General features: G+C 36.2%; 3 protein-coding genes and 1 long non-coding RNA gene across 5 annotated transcripts; 2 read left to right on the top strand and 2 right to left on the bottom strand.

Annotated features, from left to right (window-relative positions):
* Nucleotides 1-59: 59 nt before the first annotated feature.
* On the top strand, nt 60-8128 carry LOC114523596 (translation factor Guf1, mitochondrial-like). The gene is made up of 23 exons (XM_028544575.1): nt 60-314; nt 423-507; nt 680-788; nt 1105-1190; nt 1320-1382; nt 1465-1545; nt 1795-1872; nt 2001-2084; nt 2437-2501; nt 2592-2704; nt 2793-2883; nt 3301-3430; nt 4596-4705; nt 4965-5043; nt 5442-5490; nt 5810-5862; nt 6192-6293; nt 6382-6515; nt 6607-6652; nt 6881-6996; nt 7108-7167; nt 7275-7311; nt 7476-8128. The coding sequence occupies exons 1-23, from the start codon at nt 196-198 to the stop codon at nt 7599-7601; spliced, it is 2016 nt and encodes a 671-aa protein (XP_028400376.1). The 5' UTR covers nt 60-195; the 3' UTR covers nt 7602-8128.
* A 2197-nt stretch (nt 8129-10325) lies between these two features.
* On the top strand, nt 10326-23904 carry LOC114523641. Its single transcript, XR_003687045.1, has 7 exons — nt 10326-10462; nt 14110-14203; nt 14446-14731; nt 19021-19115; nt 19315-19600; nt 23309-23401; nt 23636-23904. It is a non-coding gene; the product is annotated as an uncharacterized LOC114523641 (long non-coding RNA).
* On the bottom strand, nt 12244-16164 carry LOC114523629 (15-hydroxyprostaglandin dehydrogenase [NAD(+)]-like). The gene is made up of 7 exons (XM_028544617.1): nt 15899-16164; nt 14347-14470; nt 13870-13976; nt 13568-13664; nt 12984-13066; nt 12702-12829; nt 12244-12415 (listed from the first exon to the last, which is right to left on the bottom strand). The coding sequence occupies exons 1-7, from the start codon at nt 15989-15991 to the stop codon at nt 12295-12297; spliced, it is 753 nt and encodes a 250-aa protein (XP_028400418.1). The 5' UTR covers nt 15992-16164; the 3' UTR covers nt 12244-12294.
* LOC114523614 (15-hydroxyprostaglandin dehydrogenase [NAD(+)]-like) lies at nt 17229-25752 on the bottom strand. 2 transcript variants are annotated; one of them, XM_028544604.1, is made up of 8 exons: nt 25405-25752; nt 21001-21041; nt 19216-19339; nt 18777-18883; nt 18545-18641; nt 17950-18041; nt 17677-17804; nt 17229-17390 (listed from the first exon to the last, which is right to left on the bottom strand). In XM_028544604.1, the coding sequence occupies exons 1-8, from the start codon at nt 25454-25456 to the stop codon at nt 17270-17272; spliced, it is 762 nt and encodes a 253-aa protein (XP_028400405.1). In that variant the 5' UTR covers nt 25457-25752; the 3' UTR covers nt 17229-17269. The 2 variants fall into 2 exon arrangements, with proteins under 2 accessions (XP_028400405.1, XP_028400399.1); XM_028544598.1 differs by lacking the exons at nt 17229-17390; nt 17677-17804; nt 17950-18041; ... (2 more) ...; nt 19216-19339; nt 21001-21041 and adding exons at nt 21095-21674; nt 21940-22067; nt 22169-22260; ... (1 more) ...; nt 23069-23175; nt 23537-23660 and having other exon boundaries at nt 25364-25623.
* Nucleotides 25753-25825: the final 73 nt, after the last annotated feature.

Raw genomic sequence — 25825 nt, 5'->3', positions numbered from 1 at the left:
GACCAATGACATACCAGTGCTAGTCTCTTTCATGGTTTCTCCGCGCTGATTTTCATGATTTTAATGACAAAATGGCGTCTGAAAAACGTGAAAATTAAACATTTATTTCCCTATAATTCTGCTCTTGTCACAACAAAGACCTTGGAAACATGGGTTAAGTGAAGGATATAGTCTTAACGTATGTAAAAATCAAAGATGAGAAGTCCTATTCGTCGGCTTGGCAGGCTAATGACCCCGGCGTTCAGCGAAGGAGTGCGGTCATTAAAGTACTTTGGGGTCTGTGGTATTTGCGCATCTTGGTCATTTGAAACAGGGTATATTGCAGTTCTCTGTTTGTAGTTTTACAGACTTTGTATTATTGTACAGACGTTTACAAACTTTGTATTATTATATGTTTTTCATTAAATTGTTTCTAATTCAAGGAGGAAAGTTGGCTTTTGTCCCAGTTTTCCTGGATTAAATTTTAGTATAAATAAATCAAGTTTGACATCTTCTGATGATGGAGAGGTACTGTACGCTTTTGGTACTGTGAGGCTGGAATGACCTGTTCCATCAGGCATCAGCTTTGATTAATTAAAATATTTGATAAGATATCTTCAACTGTATATATTGTTGTGATAAGTTATCATCAGAATTTATGATACAATTAATAGTTCTTTTGCTTTAATTGTATTTCCAGGACATTTCAATGGCTAATTACCCTAATGAAATGATAAGAAATTTTTGCATCATAGCACATATTGACCATGGCAAAAGCACTTTAGCGGATAGGCTTTTGGAGTTTACAGGTGTTATATTGTTATTAATTATTTGCAAATAACTCCATGTAATGGTAATGAACGCTTCCTATGGCAAACAGTTTACGCTATTAAATATTCCTCTATAACTAGAGACCAGATGCATACATAGCAAAGCCAATGTACTTTCAGGACTGAGCTCAAATGTCAAATCCTTTAACAAATTAGGTGTAAGAAGGTGTGATTTAGCTGTGGTTCCCAAAATCTCATTGAATTTTTTTTATGATTTGGGGGAGAGGGGTCTGGCACACCCCAAACCCCACAATGGCAATGCCCCAACGCATCAGTATTGTTCATCACTATTTAGGAACAATTTCAAAGAATGTTAAAAATAAGCAAGTTTTGGATAAGCTTCAAGTTGAAAGAGAGCGAGGAATAACAGTGAAGGCTCAGGTCTGTTACTTTAATTAAATGGTTTAGAAAATATTTTTTAGTGGTGCAAGATACACACTTACAGTATATGAATAGCCAAGAGACCTAGCTTCATGTTATTAATTAAGTGTTTCTGCAAAAACATTTTAGACTGCATCACTATTTTATGAATTCAAGAACCAAAAGTATCTCCTAAATCTTGTCGATACACCTGTAGGTGGTATCTTTTCTATTCTATTTAAATGAAATGTAATATCATTGGAAGTAAAAATGTTGAAAAACTATTTTCAAATAGGGTCATGTAGACTTCAGTTATGAAGTGTCAAGATCATTGGCTGCATGTCAAGGTGTTGTACTCTTAGTTGATGCTGTACAGGTAATAGTATAAAAACTGCTATAATGCTGGTAAATTGGTATTCTTTTATTTTATTAGCAAGGCTCAGATTTTTATAACTTCCACCACTGTAGCTTCTTGCATATATATATTACGTTCGTAATTGGTTAAACATCTAATAGAATTATCGCATTTGTTTAATTTATATTCCTGGTCACTAGTGGAAGTCAAAACTGAACCTTTTTATTAGCTCTATAACAACATGGTATTCCTCTTTTCCATTTTATTTAGGGTGTTCAAGCCCAGACAGTTGCAAATTTTTTCCAAGCCTTTGACGCAAATCTGATGATAATTCCTGTTATCAACAAGGTATATACCGTATACAATGATTATGAATGATAGGCTGTTTAGCAGAATGAATACAGCACTCCTTATGTTGAAATAAGCCATGATTGATTCCTAAGATGTAATTTTTCACGTTTTTATATCTCTTCCAGATCGACGTTTCTTCAGCAAAACCTGATCAAGTTTCGCAGCAAATGGAAAGTGTTTTTGACGTAAAAAACGATGAAATTATTCAGGTACGAAAGTTGAGACTACTGAACGCTGCATAATTTAAACATCGTTGATTTAGTTGCTTCCATAATCACTAAATATTGACATTCATATCCTCCGAACTCATTTATTAGTTTTTTATTAAGAAAATGTGAAGGGGGAAGGATTCCCCAGTATTTACTGCATGTAATAATTTATTTTACGGAATTTTAAATATTTATATAGAACATGAAGGAAAGAGTTTTTTACCTCTCCAAATACTTCTATTTTACAATAATCTTGCATGAGATTAGGAGCGGGCGTCCACCTTTCGCCCCACCCGCCCCTTTTTCCACTTTAGGTGCGAAAAAGCTAAACATCGTAGCTTGGAAATTTTAGGTTTCAGCAAAAGAAGGATGGGGAGTTGAAGAGCTGCTGGAGGCAGTTATCAAACGAATTCCTTGGTATGTTCATGGCACTTGATGATCAACCGGTTCGACATAACATTAACCATAGTATTAAAGCATTCTTGCCGAATTGTATTTTTATTTTAGTCCAACGAAAAATTCAAAATCTCCATTGAAGTGTTTAGTTTTTGATTCCTGGTACGACCGCTATAGGGGCATAATTTGCCTCGTTGCCGTTATACAGGGAAAGATCAAGAAAGGTTGGTACTTGTCTTATAATTTTTCGCCAACACATATTTCAACACAAGCTGGATAAAATCAGCTGAAATCAGATGAAAAAACTTTCAGGAGATAAAATCATGACTTGCAATACAAACCAAAAGTACGACGTTCTCGACCTTGGAATTCTTCATCCGGATGAAACTTCTACAGGAGAATTGTATGTATATATTATTTTATTTTAGTATATATTATTTTATTTTAGCATCACAATCGGCTACAAATTGCTCAGTAAAAAAACTAAGTTGAGTTGAAAGGGCCTTAGTGGAAAGGTACACTGTACTTTGTAATTTTAACTGCATGAACATGATCGGCAACGGCAAGCCTGGAATACGTCAAGCTGATTGTTTTAGTGCTTGTCATATAGCGCTTGTTTCGCATAATGATCTTTCTTCCCGTATGCATTTGTCGATGCTCGAGTTTTTTGCATATCCTCTAAATTCTGAAATGTTCCCGATCCACCGTCTCTTACTCTCTCGAACTGACAATTTTTTGAGTTGGTGGGAAAATAATAATCTTGACAACCGCGTCCTATGTCGGGTTATGCGCTACTGCAACATTTGGTACATTGATTTAGGTATGTCGGACAAATAGGATATATCGTGACTGGAATGAAAAACTCAGACGATGCTCAAATTGGTGAAACCTTTTGTCATGTTGATCATCCTGCATCACCTTTGAAAGGATTCAAAGCAGCGAAGCCCATGGTATAATTATAAAGCATGTGCATGATTATTTGATTTATTTCGTGATATTTCACTGTCTACATGATAGCTGAAACCTTTTATTTAACATGCGTGAATTGGAAATATCCACCCCGCTATTAACCTAAACGCGAAACATATTGTTGCGACCTTAAAAAACTTTAGCAACTAGCAAAATTGAATTGCAATCATGCATATATTTTAAAACTATATTATGTCAATGATAAGTTCAGTCAGGAACTATCACACGCATTTTCTAGGTCAAATAACAACAATATCTGTCAAATAATGTCTAAGAACTGACAAACCTTGAGTCATGATAAACTTGTAAATAAATCGGTTAGTTATCGTAAGACTTTGAGGTAGTTTTCGGGCTGAATAGCGGTACCGTGATTGCACCTAACTGGACTTAAAATGTTATGGAGAATTTGATGTTTTTTAGTTCTTAGTCTAGTAAGTTACTACGGAGGGCTTGTTTGAAATGTCTTAGTTCTCTCCTACAATCAAGTTCATTTTATCACACTACGATATATTAAATCGCAAATGAGAACGGTTGGTAAATGATGACAGATGCGCGCGCATCCTCTGCGTCCCACATTCATTACACTTGGTTTCGTCCAATATATGCAAGACAGATTTTCTTAAACGTCACACCGGTTACTCCGGTTTCCTCCTGTAGTAACACTAAAATCAATTTTTGTTGGTCCCCAAAGCTATCCGGGGACTTTGATGATAGATAATAAAAATTTATAAAAAAAACCCCATGAAAAAGTCAAGCATAAAACGAAAAGCGGCACTGTTGTTTCAAGATGATTCCGGATTCCCTTTGCAATATTTGTTTTGTATCCGATGATCGCTTCAGTAATTTTATTGTCCTAAACAAAAGCAGTCACCTTGATAGAAGTATTCAAAACTAAGTCATTTTTAACCTTCCATGAGATTCAAATTTGCGGGATCCGCTCCTTTTGATTTAGACACATGTAAACCCAGGCATTAGGAAATAACTAAGATAAGTTTAAGGGCAAACAATGTGTCGAGGTTGACAGTGTTGTTCCTCTACCACGTTTTGTTAACGTTTTAGTACATTTTCTTCGAATTTCTTGTCACAAATGTTACTCAATATAGAAGATTAGGGGCTTGAAGTATGTTAATAAGTTTTTTTTATTAGGTTTTCGCTGGATTTTATCCCGTAAACCAATCTGACTTTCTCAATTTACGTAATGCTGTCGAGAAGCTGACATTGAATGATGCAAGCGTTAGTGTCCATCGTGACAGTAGGTGAGTAACACAAATATGTTTAAAACTTATTGGGGGGTTTTAACACAAATCTGTTTAAAATTAAAGCTTTGTTCACCAATTTGTCGTACTTTTTGTGAACAAGTCAATTTCACCGATGTGAAATAGTCCAAACGGTACTCAAATCGGTCGTTTTTAACCGCACACACGTGGTGTATCAGGGCGAAATGAGGCCAGAACGACCAAAAGGTGAGACGTTTTACCCCACATTACCCTAGAATGCCCACGTTTTTTTTTTCAGTGCTGCGCTGGGCCAGGGAATGAGGCTTGGATTTCTTGGAATTTTGCACATGGAAGTGTTTCGGGAGAGATTGGAACAGGTCAGGTCAAATTGTTTTCACCGTGAATTAAAATTTTCTATATTCCCGGTCGTTAATTAAAAGTAGGATATACTTGGCATGGGGTAGTGGAATATATTGGTTGTTTTTGGTCACGTGGCAATAAATAAAAATTTCCACTTTACTGACCGTGCAAATAATTTTTCAAATGCTCGGTTGCTTTCACTAGATTCAATCATTCACAATATTAATCGTACCGTGATAGGATTATCAATGATAAACACAAATGAGACAATATGTTTACTTAACAAAAGAATAATTCGTTAGGTTTGTCTATTTTTGGGTTACATAAAACAAAAATTATGCAACGGAGAGACTATTTTTATTCTTACCATTGCACTCATAAACATTTATTTCTGGTATACTATTGGGTTTTTTAGGAGTACCAAGCATCAGTTGTGGTAACGAGCCCAAGTGTTCCTTTCAAAGGTGAAAAAATATTGATTTTGATTCAAACACTAACTTTCGTATTTGCACGACCTTCCTGAAGAATTGTTGTGGGACGATTTTGGCCTGTGCCAAAATGGTATCCTTCTTTCGTCGTTTTGCCCTCCCACCTTAGCCCTGGGACTGGGACATATTGTCCCTTTTACCCTTCTTACAGACCTCTGTGTAAACAATGCGTAATCGTGACCGCATACAACGTCACAAAAGATAAAAAACGATGATAGGACAACTCCTCCATGTCGTCGATCGAAAAAAAAATTGAATTATTCAAGCATTTAATTTCTGATTTCTTCACTTTCAGCTACCTTACGGAATCAGAATAAACGCGAAATTTTAATAATGAATGCATCAGAGGTATGAATATAGTTTAATGACTCGTTCTACAATCTTCATTGCAGCTAGACCATTTCAAAATGGTGTTTGTTATGGGCCAACCCTTATGAATCAGGTCTGTCTCAATGCATTGTAAGCAATGTTTACGTGTCACGCTGCTTCTAGAATAGAGGAATGGGGCTTACCTAAATATTTGGTCGAGTCGCTCGTCATACAGTTCTGCATTTTCCCTGTAAATTACGTCAATATGAAAGCGAATAGAAATATAACTATTAGTGTAATGTTATGTCCAATAGTGTATGCTTGTCTGCATGTACTCAGACTGTTGATGCTAATAAGGTTGGTTAAAGTTTCCAGAGTCGTCAAAAGTAGAAGAATATCTGGAACCGTTTGTTCTTGGAACTATTATCATGCCTCAGGATTATCTTGGAAAAGTTATGACACTTTGTCAGGTATGATAAATGTTGGCTGTATGACTGCCGTCATTATGTTCGTTGCAATTTTGCGCTGTGTATAATTTTGAACTGTTTTGTTTATTAGAAAACCCGTGGGGAACAACATGAAATCGTTTATATTGATGATACTAGACTGATGATGAAGTATTTCTTTCCTTTGAGTGAAATAATTTTGGACTTTTATGACCAATTGAAGAGCGTTACATCTGGATATGCTAGGTGAATCCATCTTTTTTTGGGCGAATTAATTCATCAACACTCCTGTTATCAATTTGGAACTCATATAGAGGGAATATTTCCTTTTCTTTAGTTTTGATTACGAAGACGCAGGTTACCGACAGGCAAATTTAGTCAAGGTAAGTTAAAATACGTATAGCAGTACGCAGATTTCCTTATAATAAAAATGAGCTTAGCTTGTAAAGCCCACAGAATAGAAAATATCATTCCTGCTCCTGCAGTTGGCAGGTTACGTGTAGGCTACGTGTACATTTCACATTAGGATGCTGAACCCTGTAGTAGGTATATTGTTGAGGATTTAGGTAAAAAAATTCTAATGCTAAAGTTCCATGCGTGTTGCTATTCAGTTAGATTTTTATTTAAATGGTAATCTGGTGGATGCACTGAGTACTGTAGTGAATGCAGACAAGTCACAAGAGATGGGGAAGTCCTTGTGTTTGAAGTTGCAAAAGTTGATGTCAAGGTAGCTAGAAGGCTAAATTAAAAAAAAAATGAAAAAATTGAAGACTTTGTTTGATACGTAGACTTTCAGGGAAACATGGTTTTCATGCATGGTTTTCTTGTTTATATATAGACAATTATTTGAGGTGGCCATTCAAGCAAAAGTTGGTGGGAAAATTATAGCTAGACAAAGGTTGGTTTTAGGTTTTAACATTCAACTTGTCAGCTATAATGGTTATCGTTCTGTGTGTTTGCATAAAAATAATATAGATAAAAAATGAATTACTTAATTTCTGATAGTTTAAAAGCTCTGCGAAAAGACGTGACGGCCAAACTGGTTAGTATAATGCAGCTTCTCCTTTTAGCTTTTCCCCAGAAAAACTCGACGCATCTTCATTAATTGGTCAACCACATGCTTTTCACAACTTCGAAAAATATATATTTGACTGGATGGAATTTAATGAATATATCCAGTTGTTTATTATAGTTTTCTTTGAATAGTACGGTGGAGATATGACGAGACGAAGAAAACTATTGGATCAACAGAAGGAAGGGAAAAAGAAAATGCGACGGATCGGGAATATCGATGTACCTCATGAAGTATTCCTCTCTTTGTTGAAGAAATAATTGGAAATTTCATGGGATGAGTGAAATGGAGGCAGATGAAACGATATACGAAGCGATAATAGATCCTGTAGTGAAACCTTAATTTCATCTAAAAAATTATTTGTCAACAGCCATATAATTTCCTATTTCTGCACAATAGAAATAAATAAAGTATTTTAAAAATAATAACAATTAATAGGTGGCTGTCATTGTATGATTGTTGGGCTGCTGTTTGTTTGTTATTGCGTTTAGCAGAAATCGCTCAGTTGAAATCGATATTACAAAGTATTGCAATAAGAAAGAAGCCACGAACGTCCGTCCCAGAGCAAAGTTCACTGCCGAAAATATATCTGTATATTTTTGTAGCCAAACCCTAACCCCAGCCAAAAAAATTGATATTGTTATATCGTTAAATTAATATTGTTGTATTGTTAAATTAATTTTATCTTATAAAAGGTGTGTTCGCTCCCTTTGTGGTCATTAGTTGCTTGGCACGCAAGGTGTAACAAGCCTAACAAAAAGTTTAAATAGCCACCGTCCCACCCTGTTCCAGAAAGCCGGTAACCAGCCTTATTTACCACCAATTACATTGGTGTGATGGGTGCAAGCTATCCGAGTGTGGTTTGATGATCAAGATACCATTGGCATGGATCTTTCCTTATTCCAAGTTCTACTTCTGAAGCCATCTGCGACCTTGCCTCGTTCCCGGGCCCCGTCGGACTACAGCTTGCACATAACCTTGCTAATTGGTGAGTAAGCGGCGTGGTCTGGGGTTAACCTAGATATTAATATTTAAAAATGTAATAATATATTATGTTGCTAAAATGAGTATGGGCAATAGATGATTCACAGACTACCCTTACCATTTTGAAAAAAAACGCCTTTTTCAATGTTCCAAAAACCAACCACATATGCTCAAAAACCAAAGAGATTAGTCTTAAGAAACATATGAAGCAATTTTTAGCATGTTAACACATTTTTAGAAAATTTTCAAAAGATATCAACATACGATCCGGTGGCACAGTGATTAAGGCTACCGCCCTACCAGGTTGTAAGCGTAGGTATAGCGTACGTCAGACAACGTCAGCACCAATGATGGTGTGACGTGAGGAGTAACGGACGTGTAAATTTCTGCTCCTTGTATTGCTATGGATTCTTCAACTATTAAAAGTGTTTTATTCGATTATTTTAACATTAAGAAAGACAAAATGATATGGACTGGCTAACTGGAGAACTTGAAGGCGTTGATTCTAACAGAAATTGATGAAGAAACAGCTCAAACACTACCTGGCGGCTGGCGCTCGCCGAGTGGGGGCAAATGGTCCTTCGAAAGCAAGCTATTATCGATTACATGGAATTCGAAGAGTGAATATATATATATATATATATTGGCGGAGAAAGAAGCAGTGATTTATCAGAAAGAATACAGTGCTTTATCAGAAAGAATACAGTGCTTTTCAGAACATCGTAAGAATGCCTCTGACAACGACATTAACGGCGAAAATGAGTTATCAAATTCGCTGGAAACATTACTAACAGTGGATGCAGATGATACTGAGAATATTCTTCACGAAACGCCTATTAGAACTGTTAACAAACCTGAGATTGCAAAAATATCGATGAAAGAGCTTGAAAACGAAGGAGACGCCCTGAATAAAGAAAGTCCAAAGGTTATAGCCAAAGAATTGACTATTGAGTCAACATGTACAAGTACAGATAATTTGCATAAAGAATCTCTAAATTTGAATACCCAAAAAATCCTCAATACAAAAAGTACAAAGAAACACAATCCCCCTGAAAACTCAAGACCTAATTATGAAATTGATCTATTAAAATTAAAACTGGGTAGATTCACTGAACACGTGACAAGTAAACTGAATGACCTTGCCCACGAGGTAGACTACATTAAAGAAAATAAACCTTATTCGACCGTGGTTTTAGAAGATACAATAAACGAGTGGAAGAAAGAAAAGTTAGAGCTACGCAGATGAAACGATGAATATCAGAAACAAATTGTAAATATGTCCTGTACCATCCGGACTTGCAATCAACAAATAAAACTTTATTTATAAAAAGTTTATTAACAGTTATAAGACTAATACAAAGTTGTACAAAGCGATCATCGTCAAGCGAGTACTAGGACAAATGAAACGGAGAGCGCTGCCACAGCTACCTGGAATGTCTCAAAGCCAATACAAACACTGAGCAAAATAACTGTGAACTAACTCAGCAACACAAGGTTACAGAGTCAAAGCAACAAGATGTAGTTCCCAACACGCAAATTTATGACACCCGACCACAGACATGCACCAGTGCAATCTCACTCGGAGCCGATCGTGCACCAAGACAAGAAAACTCACCTAATTATAGCCAGCCTTCAACGTCCAGAGCTAGAATTACTAGAACTGGTGATCGTATGCAACAAACTCCTAACACAACAGTCTTAATTGGGGACTCTATTCTCAAAAATATCCAGAGACCGAAACTTGGCAAAGAAGTGGGAGCTCGGGTAGTTGTAAAATCCTTTCCTGGAGCTACAACAAACGACATGAAAGATTACCTAAAGCCTACCATAGGCAAATCACCCAGCCATGTCATTCTCCATTGCGGGACCAACGATCTTAACTGAAGAAGATCAATCCAGATAAAGTTGCGGAAAATATTGCAAACCTTGCTAAAGAAATAGAAAGAAGCTCCGAGTCGAAAGTCATTATTTCACAGCTTTTATTCTGGTGGGGGATATGAACGAACAAGTTAAAACAGTCAATCAATATCTTCAAGAACATTGCCAAATTAATGCATGGCTCAGTGGACACTTATCAAACATGACAATATTACCCTCGCGGACCTGAATCGAGGAGGACTTCATTTGAATCATGAAGGTAATGCAAAACTTTTTCAAAACTTTGTAGACTTAATAGCAACTAGTCCGCATGCTTGAAACTAAATTTCCGTGAATGCCAAGCCTAGTGAAAATTTCTCAAATAACTCATTTCGTTCGAATTCGCAACAATCTGAAAACTGTAACATTTCACTTGCAGACAACGATTTTTCCTGCTAAAGGTGCTTTTAAACTAGCTTCATTGAATATAGCTAGTCTGACGAAACAAATAAATGCATGAACTTAGAATTCTGCTTACCGATTGTCCAGTAGACATTCTCTCAATTAATGAAACTAAACTCGACAACTCAATTTAAGATTGTGAGGTTTACATACCTGGTTATGAAATAGTTCGCAGAGATAGAAACAGAAATGGCGGAGGTGTCTGTTTTTATATCAGAGATTCAATTAACTTTATAACACGCAGTGACCTCAAGATGGAAAATTTTGAAAACTTGTGCATTGAAATTCGCAAACCTCAATCAAAACCATTTGTTGTTGTTAACTGGTATAGGCCACCAAATTCTCCTGTAGAATTATTTACTTCTAACGAAAATCTCTCGGGCAAATTGATACCGAAAATGTCGAATATTACGTAATGGGCGAGTTCAATTGTGATTTGGTCGATAGTCGGCCTGATACTCAGTATGGCAATAACAATGTTCGAATTCTCTCCAATATTACCGATACGTATGAGACAGTCCTCGGCCTTTGCGAAAGACTGTAAATTGAAAAAAAATTGAAATAAAAAAACTGAAAAAAAACTTATCGAGTTAAAAAGTACCTGATCATGAAAATTGAAAAAAAAGCACAAGTAAAAAAAGTTTTAAAAACATGTGTCTTCTAAAAAGACTGAAAATTAAGAAAGTCTGTCTAACTTTCTTAATTTTCAGTCTTTTTAGAAGACACATGTTTTTAAAACTTTTTTTGCTTTGCTTTACTTGCTTTTTTTTCAATTTTCAGGTACTTTTGAACGCGAGAATTTTTTTCAGTTATTTTTTTTCAATTTTTTTTTCTCAATTTTCAGTCTTTCGCAAAGGTTGAGCAGTCTTTTAACTGTTTTAAAGCTCCCAAATCACACCAAAATTTTTCAGGCTAATTTTGTTGCATTGCCAGGAGTTGAAACGTTTGTTTTCGGATTGAGAGACGAACGTCTTATAACCACTAGACCACCGCATTATTTTGTCGAAAGCTATTGTTCTTTATTTGACCTAATCCTTTTCGCAGAATTTTAAATTAAACAGCAATTTTGATGGGAAAAATCGAACCTTTCCCATGCAGGATTCGAACCTACGCTTACAACCTGGTAGGCCGTAGTCTTAATCACTAGTTAAGCAAGCTCTACGAGTGCTGCATGTAATTAATATTAACCTAATTCAGGGCCTGTTTACGAGTTATCCCGGCTAGACGAGGTGACAACTGCATATTATAGAAAGACTAATCAGTTAATTAAGCCTTTGATGTGATGCGCTTCCAACCTCGCCTAGCCGGGATAACTCGCTCAATGTAAACAGGCCCTCAGTTTCAAACAAATTCCCAACCTCGGGTCGGGGATAACGTACACTAGGCAAATGCATAACCCTGGGGACGGGCGTAGTCGCCAAATGCCCAACACATGCCCCACGGGGGTGGTAACGCTTGGAATTGATCGAAACATAAAGCATTCGACCAAAATGCGACGTATAACTTGGGCCTAACCGCTAGGCCTTAGAACTAGTATGGCTACAACCAGGGCATTATAAACCTTGCGAACCAGAGTTAAAAATAAAGAATTTAATTATGCAAGGCCAGGTGAACATTTAATTTGTGATAAATCAATAAAAAATAAATTTGCTAAAGTTTAGCTGGAAAGTCGTGATAGCCAATTCCATTTCGAGCTGAGATTGTCATCGCTTCTCCAACTTTTTCTTCATCGTTCAGAAGTTTGATAAACCCTTCAGCGACGGTCTCACTACTGTAAAAAATATTAAATCCATCGAATTAAATGTATTTAGTAGGTTGTAAAATGGTAACTAAGGTGTCTGGGAGTTGAAAGAATATTTTTAATACGAGTTCTGATGAAACATTTCTATATTGAATATTTGGTATATAGGAATATATTGTGCATGATAGTTGTTTCAATTCATACTGATTTGGGGTTTCAAATTGTTGATCTTCGGATTATAATTGACCGACATGAAATTGTTAGACTATTTTAATAGTAAGAATGTTAGAAATCGTTACTTATTGGAGAAACAAACCTGACGTAACCCAATTTCTCTACAGCCGTTTTCATTGCGGGATCATTGGTCATACCAAACCTCATCATGTCGGTATCAACAAAAGAGGGGCAAATGCAATTCAAACGAACGCCAGACATGATAGCATTCTATGCATGAATAAGTTTAAATACCCAATATTAATGAATGATGATTTATCGAACATATTTGTCAAATCTGGGATATACGCGATGATACACTTTACATTAAATATTTGTTTATCTCCGAGAAGACGAATTGAATAAAGAGAAAAAAAACACATACTTTTGCAAAAGCCCTTGTATAGCCAACTACGCCATGTTTGGATGCTCCATAGGCGCCAGTTGGACCTGGCCAGTAATATATTCCTTCAAAATAAAATATACAATTAAGTCATTAAACAATACAGTCATGGACGAACTACAAATTATGGTATGATAGAGATCTTTGGTATATCACGCAATTAAACATTTTGTTAGGGCTTGAATACACTGATAAACATTCTGGGAAGTTTATTTACAGATTCCAACAATTTAATTTATCCTAAATTAGATTTTTTGCATTTTGTAGCAATAATCTAACCACCAGTGATCTTTCTATCAGAACAACTTTTGCAAAAACTCAAAATCCGCATGGGAGAGGGGAATGAAAAATACTTTCATGCATTTATACTCTATATACAGTATTCGAAGTCTGAAAAACCTCGCCTCTAAAACGTAAAAACTGACTCTGAATTTTCAATATTTTCTTGGGCATGAGTATGCCTCCAACCCTTGTGCTTCACCGCAGAAAAGAAGACCCTGGTTGTTCCCTCTCCCCTCTTCGTAAGATCAATAATTTTCTCAGAGACTCAGATGAATGTCAAATACCTGCTTCGGATGCCATGTTCACAATACATCCACCTTTACCACCATTATTTTTATCCATATACTTAACTCCAAGCAGAGTACCATGAATGACAGATGTCTAATAAAGGAATGTGAACCATCAAACTGGTAAACAGGACCTTAACTCGGGTGGTCTAAGTTATGCCGCCTCTGTCTAAACCTGAATTCAATGTTTAAATTACCTTGACTTATAACTATTTGAACACTTTAACTATGGTGTTGTAGATTTTAAACAAACAATACTCCTGTGTAGTTTTGACTTATTCAGCTGTGTAGCCACATACCAGGTTTATACGGATCACTTTATCTATATTCATCTCATCTGCAGTACCAGCGTTATTACAAAGTATGTCTAGCTGACCATTTTCTTTTACAATATTTGACAAAATTCCTTTTAAGACAAAATTGGTATTTTTTTAATATCAAAATGTGAAGATTTAAACGAAGTCATGAAGTGATAAAGCATATCTTAAGATTCGTAAATCTAAAAAGGATTATATACTGAATTGGTGATATATTTTTAGGGTTTGATTTGGGCCAGTGGGACAAACCATATATACGGTGAAATTTATTCAAGGAACAATCGATACGGCCAGTGAAATTTATTTGAGTCAACAGGTGGGACGGCTAACTTGGCTAGATTGATCTTACGGAATTCAATTCAATAGGTGCCCCCGATAATTCATAACGTAAAAATTGTCATCAGGTATCAGATATCAGCATAAATTAAGTGAATGCATATTAACTATGTCAGATATCACCTTCAATCTTATTTGTGTCCGTGACGTCACATTCTAGAAATGTCGCTTTTCCTTTTCCAAATTCATCTTCAAAGTTTTTCTGAACAATTTTTCCTTCAGTTACATCGAGGTCGAGGAAATACACCTGCAGAGATATCATAAAAAAAGATTACCAAATCATCAATATGTGGATGGAAAGATACAGTGCAGGGGTAGTATAGTATCGATACAGGAGCGATGTACATTAGGCTGGATCAAGAGCAAAGTGGAGTTCGAAAAATTGAAGAATGATAATGATAACAATGCGCTGATCAGTAATACATCAATCATGCACGAGATGAGGCCATACAGTATACTGAATAGAACCGGCCAGGCATCGTTGGTGGTGGTACCAAAGCTTCGAAATGTAAGTACTTGACAATACAATTTCTTTACATATTGGTTTTTAAATTTGAAATTAAATCAGAATTTGGAAGGCAAGATATTTTCTTGTCGTCTAAATTATGGGAACGGGGAACTTGATTTCACAGCCACAGGCAGAGGAGATTGATGAGGTTCCACAATTACTCGATAGCTTCTGGAGCACTAGGGGAAATGGTAAAGGAAACCCGTAGTCTTGTTACAAGGTTGTTGTAATGAACCGACGATGCAATTTTTCTTGCAACTTGCAGTACCAATTCAGTACCTCTGAGATATGTTTAAGACAATGTCTGCAATGGTCCAATGTGGTATGCACCATTTTGACACAAATACACTTTTTCGGCTGAGAGCCTTGGTTTTATAAAGGAACAAAGGAAATCGGCCTAGTCAAGGGTGGCGAATCACCCCCCCCCCATTCTGCGGCGTCCCCGGTGACCAGCCGGGTCATCTTTAATTAATATCCTGACGCCAACTACATTGTCAGAAACTGGACGCAACTAGACCTGGAGTGATGGTACAAATGCAACAATAAACTAAAATGCTGTTTAGTTTTTGTTAAAACACATACATGCAACTAGTACTCATTACAACATGAACGTTACATACTACAATGACTATGATTAATTATAAATGATCATGATTTGTCGTAATTTCTTGCCAGACAGCCAGAGTACATGATTTAGAACCTCGTTTACACTAAATCGTTCTAAGTTGTTTTACGGTGTCCGCCACAACTTTATCATTCTGCAGATCATGTTAAAGCAGTTATGCTAACGTACTTTTGGGAGTAAAACTCGCTCTGACAGGCTAATTTTGATGGTCGTGGCCATGCAAATCCGGTATAGTGTGAACAGGGCCTCAAAACCCTGGGTACGAGGTTGATAGGGCCTTAGTGATCTTGGGTTTGCGATTTATATATAATACCCAGAAATAATATTAGATATTTCACAAAATAGATACATTTACGGATTTAATACTTCCGTTCAAATGTGGTCTATAGTGACTATAAGGGAAGTCGAACTTTATATTTATAGTGAGACCATAATACATTATAACATGATATAAATATAAAACCTAGACAACGACAGTCGAAGATGAATACATTCTATATACCTACTATGATATTCGCAGGCAATATATATGTAGTCTATACCTTGGCTCTGTTTTGTAACAAAGATTTTGTTATCGCTTTACCAATTCCTCGTGCCCCGCCAGTGATAACTGCTACAGAATTCGCTAACTTCATTTTACTGATCAGCAATGATGCAATATTACACCATAAACTCGTATCGTGTTTCAACTATCAGGACTTTGTTTATCTTTTTGAGATATGTAAATGTGTAATATCCTTTCTATTTTTAATGATATTCAGATTTGAATAAAGAATATCCTTTCAAACCATTACCGCAGCCTCATTCGCACGTGATTCACTCACGAGTGAACAACATGAAAAGTTCGTTTCATGATTTATATATTATCACACTTTTAATTAACTTCATGACCAACTGAACAACTCTTCTCAATATATTATGATTAAAGTTCCCAAGATTTACGAAATGATCTGCATGTACACTTCAGCGTAGCGCGGCTACGTGATTTTAACAAAATTGCGTTTTGTTGCGACCTATTTTTTCAATTTATCTCCAAAGATTGAAATCATGTATTAGCTGGCAATTTTCATAAATTTCAGACGAGTTTCATACATAATTTTCTTGTATGATTGCATGGCGACTTTAGTAATTATAATAACTTGTAGGTACACCACGTAAGTATTAAATACTGCAATATTTAATACTTACGTGGTGTACCTACAAGTTATTATAATGAGTTTCATACAGTTTACATTCGCTATTGAAACATCGTGAATTTTAAAAACAGTAAACATCGTTACAGACAACTTAGCTCATAAATTAATTATATATTATGGTAATAATTTGACGTCATCTAAATTTGGTTTTGTTCTAAAGATGCTCTTCTAACGACCAGGCTGGATGACAACATATTAATGTTTTAATATCATCTTAACATAATAGTTAAGCAACCTTGCTACGAGTGCTGCATGTAATTAAAATCAACCTAATTCAGTTTCAAACAAATTCCGTACGATAACGTACACTAGGCAAATGCTTAACTCTGGAGATGGGCGTGGTCGCCAAATGCCCAACATATGGCCGAGGGGGGTGGTAACGCTTGGAATTGATCGAGACATAAAGCGTAGTAACTACGTGTTTTTCGAACAACCAAACTGGGTGACAACGCATTCATTAGGCCTAGGTTATACGTTGCATTTTAGTCGCGTCGAATGCAATTCAACAATAGATAATGAGATGGTAATGAGGTTTATTATCTCATCTATTGCTTGAATTGCATTCAACCAAAATGCGACGATAACCTAGACCTTAAAACTAGTATGGCTACAACCAGGCATTATAAACCTTGCAAAACAGAAATGAAAATAAAAAATGTAATTATGCAAGGCCAGGTGAACATTTAACTTGTAATAAACCAATAAAAAATAATTTTGCTAAAGGTTAGCTGGGAAGTCGTGATAGCCAATTCCATGTTGAGCTGAGATTGTCATCGCTTCTCCAACTTTTTCTTCATCGTTCAGAAGTTGGATAAACCCTTCAGCGACGGTGTCACTACTGTAAAAAATATTAAATCCATCGAATTAAATATGTTTAGTAGGTTGTAACATGGTAAAAAAGGTGTCTGGCAGTTAAAAGGATATTTTTAATATGGGGTCTGATGAACCATTTCTATATTGAATATTTGGTAGGAATATATTGTACATGATAGTTAATTGTTTCAATTCATACTGATTTGGAGTTTTAAATTGTTGATCTTCGGATTATAATTGAACGACATGAAATTGTTAGACTATTTTCATAGTAAGAATGTTAGAAATCGTTACTTATTGGAGAAACAAACCTGACACAACCCAATTTCTCTACAGCTGCTTTCATTTCGGGACTTTTCGAAATACCATACTTCACCATGTCGGTATCGACAAAAGAGGGGCAAATGCAATTCAAACGAACGCCAGACATGATAGCATTCTATGCATGAATAAGTTTAAATACCCAATATTAATGAATGATGATTTATGGATCACATTTATCTGGAATATACGCGATGTTTGCACTTTACATTAAATATTTGTTTATCTCCGAGAAGACGAGTTCAAGAGTGAAAAAAACATACCTTTGCAAAAGCTCTTGTATAACCAACTACGCCATGTTTGGATGCTGTATAGGCGCCAGTTGGACCTGTAAGACTGGCGCGGTAAACTAGTCCTTCAAAATAAAATATACAATTGAGTCATCAAACAATACAATAATGCACGAGCTACAAATTATGGTATCATAGAGATTTCTTTGGTATATCAATTAAACATTTAGTTAGGGCTTGCATACACTAATATAAACATTCTGGGAATTTCAATTACAGATTCCAACATTTTAATTTATCCTAAATTAGATTTTTTCATTTTGTAGCAATAATCTAACTCGTATCAAAGTAATCTTTTTGTTAGAACAATTTTTGAAAAAAACTCGGGAGAGGGAAATGAGGAATACTTCCATGCATTTATACTCTCTATACAGTATTCAGAAGTCTGAAAAATCTCGCCTCCAAAACGCAATTTCACGATTTTATTGGGCACGAGTATGCCTCCAACCCTTGGCACATCCTCGTCCCCAGGGCCTAGCTCTGTTGCCCCCGGAAATGAAGACCATGGCTACTCCCCCTGTTCGTAAGTTCAATAATTTTCTCAGAGACTCAGGTGAATGTTAAATACCTGCTTCAGATGCCATGTTCACGATGCATCCACCTTTACCACCATTATTTTTATCCATATACTTAACTCCAAGCAGAGTACCATGAATGACAGATGTCTAATAAAGGAATGTGAACCATCAAACTGGTAAACAGGACCTTAACTCGGGTGGTCTAAGTTATGCTTAAGAAGATTTTAAACAAACAATATAGTCTTGTGTAGTTTTGGCTTATTCAGCTGTGTAGCCACCTACCAGGTTTATACTGATCATTTTATCTATATTCGTCCCATCTGCAGTACCAGCGTTATTACAAAGTATGTCTAGATGACCATTTTCTTTTACAATATTCGACAAAATTCCTTTTAAGACATTAAGAATTGGTAATTTATTAAAATCAAAATGTGAAGATTTAAACGAACTCACGAAGCGATAAAGTATATCTTAAGATTTGTAAATCTAAAAAGGAATATATACTGAATTAGTGATATATTTTTAGGGTTTGATTGGGGCCAGTTTAATGCAGACATTAAACCATACGGTAAAAATTATTCAAGGAACAACCGATACGGTGAAATTTTTTTGAGTCAACAGGTGAGACGGCAAACTTAGCTAGATCCATCTTACGGAATTCAATTGTCACCAGATATCAGCATAAATTAAGTAAATGCATATTAACTATGTCAGATATCACCTTCAATCTTATTTGTGTCTGTGACGTCACATTCTAGAAATGTCGCTTTTTCTTTTCCAAATTCATCTTCAAAGTTTTTCTGAACAATTTTTCCTTCAGTTACATCGAGGTCAAGGAAATATACCTGCAGAGATATCATAGGAAAAGATTACCAAATCATCAGTATGTGCATGGAAAGATACAGTGCGGGGGTAGTATAGTATCGATACAGGAACGATGTACATTAGGCTGGATCAAGAGCAAAGTGGAGTTCGAAAGATTGAAGAGTGATAATGATAACAATGCGCTGATCAGTAATACATCAATCATGCACGAGATGAGGCCATACAGTATACTGAATAAAACCCAGGGAACATCGTTGGTGGTGGTACCAAAGCTTCGAAATGTAAGTACTTGAAAATGCAATTTCTTTACATAATGGTTTTCTAAATCAGAAGTTAAAGCAGCATCTGGAAGGCAAGATATTTTCCTGTCCTCTAAATGTGATTCTCGTGAGCAGGCGTAGGGTCGATCCGTAGATGGATGAGAGAAACGGGAACTCGATTTCACAGCCACAGGCAGAGGAGATTGATGAGGTTCCACAATGACTCGATAACTTTTTAGGGTTAAAGAACTGTGGTTAATGTTAAAGGCGACACATAGTCTTGGTCGATTCCCGCAGAACTTGCGTTTTCAGGCTTGTTACAAGTTTGTTGTAATGAACCGACGACGCAATTTTTCTTGCAACTTGCAGTACAATTCAATACCTCTGAGATGTTTCAGACAATGTCTGCAATGGTCCAATGCAGTATACACCATTTTGATAATCGTGACACAAATAAACTTTTTCGGCTGAGAGCCTTGGTTTTATAACTAAGGAAATCGACCATAGTCCATGAGAGCGAGATTTTCACACAAAAAGACGTAATTATCGAAAAGGTAAATTTATTTAAGAGCAGAAAAGCCGCTATCGTAAATACTATTTTCGTGTGTGGTTATAAATTTTACTCGAGTTGCAAACAATAACCATAGTGATTTACGTCAGCGGATCAGCAGGGTGGAAATACGACCAGGTGAAAATCAAGGGTGTTGAATTCCCCGAGTTCGTCTGTGGCGTTCCTGGTGACCAGCCGATCTTTAATACCTGACGCCAACTGCTATTAGGTAGTTTACGATCTACGACGCGGTTAGCTCGACATCGCTAGTCAATTATTTTGCTAGAAAAAAGCTACGGGAAATGAATTATTCTACCAGGACTTTGAAATAATCATACAAACGTTTCAATTGTGCTAAAAACCTCCAATGCATGTCTAGCTGATATTACAGTTTCATACATATAAACTATCAAACAGCTATCACGTTGCAGATGCTTTACCGGTATTTCTCTCCACTCTCCAGTCTCCACTGACTCCACAACTTTATCATTCTGCAGATCATGTTAAAGCAATTATACTATCGTACTTTTGGGAGTAAAACTCGCTCTGACAAGGCTAATTTTGATGGTCGTGGCCATGCGAATTCGGTAGTGTGTAAACAGGGCCTCAAAACCCTGGGTTTGCGATTGATATATATAACACCGTGAAATATTAGATATTTCACAAAATAAATACATTTACTGATTTAATACTTCCGTTCAAATGTGGTCTAGTGACTATAAGAGAAGTCGAACTTTATTTATAGTGAGACCATAATACAACATAATATAAAACCTAGACAAGGACGGTCGAAGATGAATACATTGTAGTTATTCTGCATTCTATATACCCACTATATATGATATTTGCAGGCAATATATATGTAGTCTACCTTAGCTCTGTTTTGTAACAAGGATTTTGTTATCGCTTTACCAATTCCTCGTGCCCCGCCAGTGATAACTGCTACAGAATTCGCTAACTTCATTTTACTGATCACTGAGTGGTCACTAAACCATCGAGTTCGGCAATTACGCAATATTACGCCGTAAACTCGTATCGTGTTTCAACTATCAAGACTTTGTTTAACTTTTTGAGGTATGTGAATGTGTAATATCCTATCTATTTTCAATGACATTCAGATTTGAATAAACGAATAAAATTTCACTTATGAGTGAACTTTTTTGCATTTGGGCCAGTTGTTCAAAGTTAGGTTAGCGCTAACCCTGGTTGCGTCGAACAACCAAGCTAGGTGACAACGTATTGGCCAAACTTATACGTAGTTGAATTGCATTCGACCAAAATGTGACGATAACCTAGGCCTTAAAACTAGTATGGCTACAACCAGAGCATTATAAACCTTGCGAACCAGAGTTAAAAATAAAAAATGTAATTATGCAAGGCCAGGTGAACATTTAATTTGTAATAAATCAATAAAAATAACTTTGCTAAAGGTTAGCTGGAAAGTCGTGATAGCCAATTCCATGTTGAGCTGAGATTGTCATCGCTTCTCCAACTTTTTCTTCATCGTTCAGAAGTTGGATAAACCCTTCAGCGACCATATCACTACTGTAAAAAATGTCAAAATCCATCGAATTAAATGTGTTTAGTAGGTTGTAACATGGTAACTTAGGTGTCTGGGAGATGAAAGAATATTTTTAATATGGGGTCTGATGAAACATTTCTATATTGAGTATTTGGTAGGAATATATTGTGCATGATAGTTGTTTCAATTCATGCTGATTTGGGGTTTCAACTTGTTGACCGACATGAAATTGTTAGACTATTTTAATAGTAAGAATGTTAGAAATCGTTACTTATAGGAGAAACAAACCTGACACAACCCAATTTCTCTACAGCTGCTTTCATTTCGGGACTTTTCGAAATACCAAACTTCACCATGTCGGTATCAACAAACGAGGGGCAAATGCAATTCAAACGAACGCCAGACATGATAGCATTCTATGCATTTAAATACCCAATATTAATACGCGATGTTTACACTTTACATTAAATATTTGTTTATCTCCGAGAAGACAAGTTCAAGAGTGGAAAAAACATACTTTTGCAAAAGCCCTTGTATAACCAACTACGCCATGTTTGGATGCTGTATAGGCGCCATTTGAAACTGTAAGATTGGTCCGGTAAACTAGTCCTTCAAAATAAAATATTAATTGAATCATCAAACAATACAGTCATGCACGAACTACAAATTATGGTATCATAGAGACAGTCTTTGGTATATCAATTAAACATTTTGTTAGGGCTTGCATACACTAATATAAACATTTTGGGAATTTCAATTACAGACTCCCACAATTGAATTTATCCTAAATTAGATTTTTTGCATTTTTTAGCAATAATCTAACTCGTATCAAAGTAATCTTTTTGTCAGAACAATTTTTGAAAAAAACTCGGGAGAGGGAAATGAGAAATACTTCCATGCATTTATACTCTCTATACAGTATTCAGAAGTCTGAAAAACCTCGCCTCCAAAACGCAATTTCACGATTTTCTTGGGCACGAGTATGCCTCCAACCCTTGGCACATCCTCGTCCCCAGGGCCTAGCTCCGTTGCCCCCGGAAATGAAGACCCTGGCTACTCCCCCTGTTCGTAAGATCAATAATTTTCTTAGAGACTCAGATGAATGTCAAATACCTGCTTCGGATGCCATGTTCACAATACATCCACCTTTACCACCATTATTTTTATCCATATACTTAACTCCAAGCAGAGTACAATGAATGACAGATGTCTAATAAAGGAATGTGAACCATCAAACTGGTAAACAGGACCTTAACTCGGGTGGTCTAAGTTATGCCGCCTCTGCCTAAACCTGAATTCAATGTCCTAGCTTGATTTATAACTATTTGAACACTTTAACTGTGTATTGTGTTGAAGATTTGAAACAAACAATATAGTCTTGTGTAGTTTTAACTTATTCAGCTGTGTAGCCACCTACCAGGTTTATACTGATCAGTTTATCTATATTCGTCCCGTCTGCAATACCAGCGTTATTACAAAGTATGTCTAGATGACCATTTTCTTTTACAATATTTGACAAAATTCCTTTTAAGACAAAATTGGTAATTTTCTAAAATCAAAATGTGAAGATTTAAACGAACTCATGAAGTGATAAAGTATATCTTAAGATTCGTAGATCTAAAAAGGAATATATACTGAATTGGTGATATATTTTTAGGGTTTGATTGGGGCCAGTTTAATGGGGACAAACCATACGGTAAAATTTATTCAAGGAACAACCGATACGGTGAAAGTTTATTTGACTGAACAGGTGAGACGGCTAACTTGGCTAGATTGATCTTACGGAATTCAATTCAGTAGGTGTCCCGATAATTCATAACGTGAAAATTGTCATCAGATATCACCATAAATTAAGTAGATGCATATTAACTATGTCAGATATCACCTTCAATCTTATTTGTGTCTGTGACATCACATTCTAGAAATGTCGCTTTTCCTTTGCCAAATTCATCTTCAAAGTTTTTCTGAACAATTTTTCCTTCAGTTACATCGAGGTCAAGGAAATACACCTGCAGAGATATCATAGGAAAAGATTACCAAATCATCAGTATGATTATGCATGGAAAGATACAGTGCGGGGGTAGTATAGTATCGATACAGGAACGATGTATTTAAGGCTGGAACAAGAGCAAAGTGGAGTTCGAAAAATTGAAGAGTGATTATCAATAATGATAACAATGCGCTGATCAGTTATACATCAATCATGCACGAGATGAGGCCATTCAGTATACTGAATAAAACCGGCCAGGCATCGTTGGTGGTGGTACCAAAGCTTCGAAATGTAAGTACTTGAAAATGCAATTTATTTACATAATGGTTTTTTAAATTAGAAGTTTAATCAGCATGTGGAAGGCAAGATATTTTCTTGTCCTCTAAATGTGATTCTAGTGAAGCAGGCGTAGGGTGGTTCCGTAGATGGATTAGGGGAACGGGGAAGTTTACGATCTATATGACGCGGTTAGCTCGACTACGCTTGTCAATTATTTTGCTAGAAATAAGCTACGGGAAATGAATTATTCTACCAGGACTTTGAAATAATCATACAAACGTTTCAATTGTGCTAAAAACCTCCGATATCTAGCTGATATTATAGTTTCATATAAGCTATCAAACAGCTATCACGTTGCAGATGCATGCTTTCATATCATCGAGAGGCCGTAAAAATGCCTGATTTGAAGGCGTATTTAGAATGACAAAGCTGTCATGGGACCACAAGCTATGCATCTCCATTGCCTCGCGTCTCTACTGTCAGAAACAGGACTCAGCTAGACATATAACTAAAATATTGTTCAGGCCATCACTTGTTGTTAAAACACATACATAATACATGCGACTCGTATTCATTACGGCAAGACCGCTCTATAGTACAGTGACTATGATAAATCATAAATGATCATTTGTCATAATTTCCTGCGACAGGGTGAGATTTAAGACCTCGTTTAAGGCTAGTTTCCACTCAGGAAAATTCTCCTTTGGATCGGACAGGACAGGAAAGTTTCCTTTGTATAAACGCCGCCTGAGAACTCATCGACAAAGGAAATTTTCCTGTCCGTTCCGATCCAAAGATTTTTCCTGAGAGGAAACTAGCCTTTACACTATACCGGATTCGCATGGTCACGAAAGAGTTTTAAGTTGTTTTACCGGTATTTATTACATTTACCACATTTTTATCATTCTGCAGATCATGTTAAAGCAATCATGCTATTATACCTGGGGCCGGTTGTATCAAGCCCGTTTAGCTTAAACGGTGGTTAAGTTCAAAATAGAAATCAAGTCTATCGTTTTATTCAACAAGCAAACTAAATGTTTTTAACTTTAATACAAAGATATTGTTTTCAACTACATATTCAGTACATAAAATTCAAGTTGACTCATTCAAGAGAGTTGTAAGAGTGCTAAATGGCCTTGATACAACCGGCCCCTGGCGTCTGGGAGTTAACGCTCGCTCTGACATGATCTGACAAATCCGGTATAGTGTAAACCATTGAAAATAGGGATTGATATATAACACCGTGAAATATTAGATATTTCACAAAATAAATACATTTACTGATTTAATACTCCCGTTCAAATGTGGTCTAGTAACTATAAGAGAAGTCGAGCTTTATTTATAGTGAGACCATAATGTGATAAAACCTAGACGACGGTCGAAGATGAATACATTGTAGTTATTCTGATTATGATATTCGCTGGGAATATAAATGTAGTCTACCTTAGCTCTGTTTTGTAACAAGGATTTTGTTATCGCTTTACCAATTCCTCGTGCCCCGCCAGTGATAACTGCTACAGAATTCGCTAACTTCATTTTACCGTAGTGATGTTACTGATCAGTCAAGTGCCACAAACCATCGAGTTCGGCAATTAACGCAATATTACGCCGTGAACTCGTATCGTGTTTCAACTATCAAGACTTTGTTTCTCTTTTTGAGATATGTGAATGTGTAATATCCTTTCTATTTTTAATGACATTCAGATTTGAATAAACGAATAAAATTTCACTTATGAGTGAATTTATTTGCATTTGGGCCAGTTGTTCAAAGCTAGGTTAGCGCTAACCCGGGTTGCGTTGATGCGTTCCGTCTTTTGATCAAGAATATATTCTTCACAAAGTTTACAATCTAGAGAGGTTGCTTTCCACTTAAGGTTGCTTTTCTTAATATGCAGGTGATTCACT

This window comes from Dendronephthya gigantea, unplaced genomic scaffold, assembly GCF_004324835.1.
Source record: "Dendronephthya gigantea isolate DGI-Jeju-01 unplaced genomic scaffold, DenGig_1.0 000001F, whole genome shotgun sequence".
Taxonomy (NCBI): Eukaryota; Metazoa; Cnidaria; class Anthozoa; order Malacalcyonacea; family Nephtheidae; genus Dendronephthya; species Dendronephthya gigantea.
Note: the sequence above shows the minus strand (reverse complement) of the source record. Positions and strands in the feature narration are given on the sequence as shown.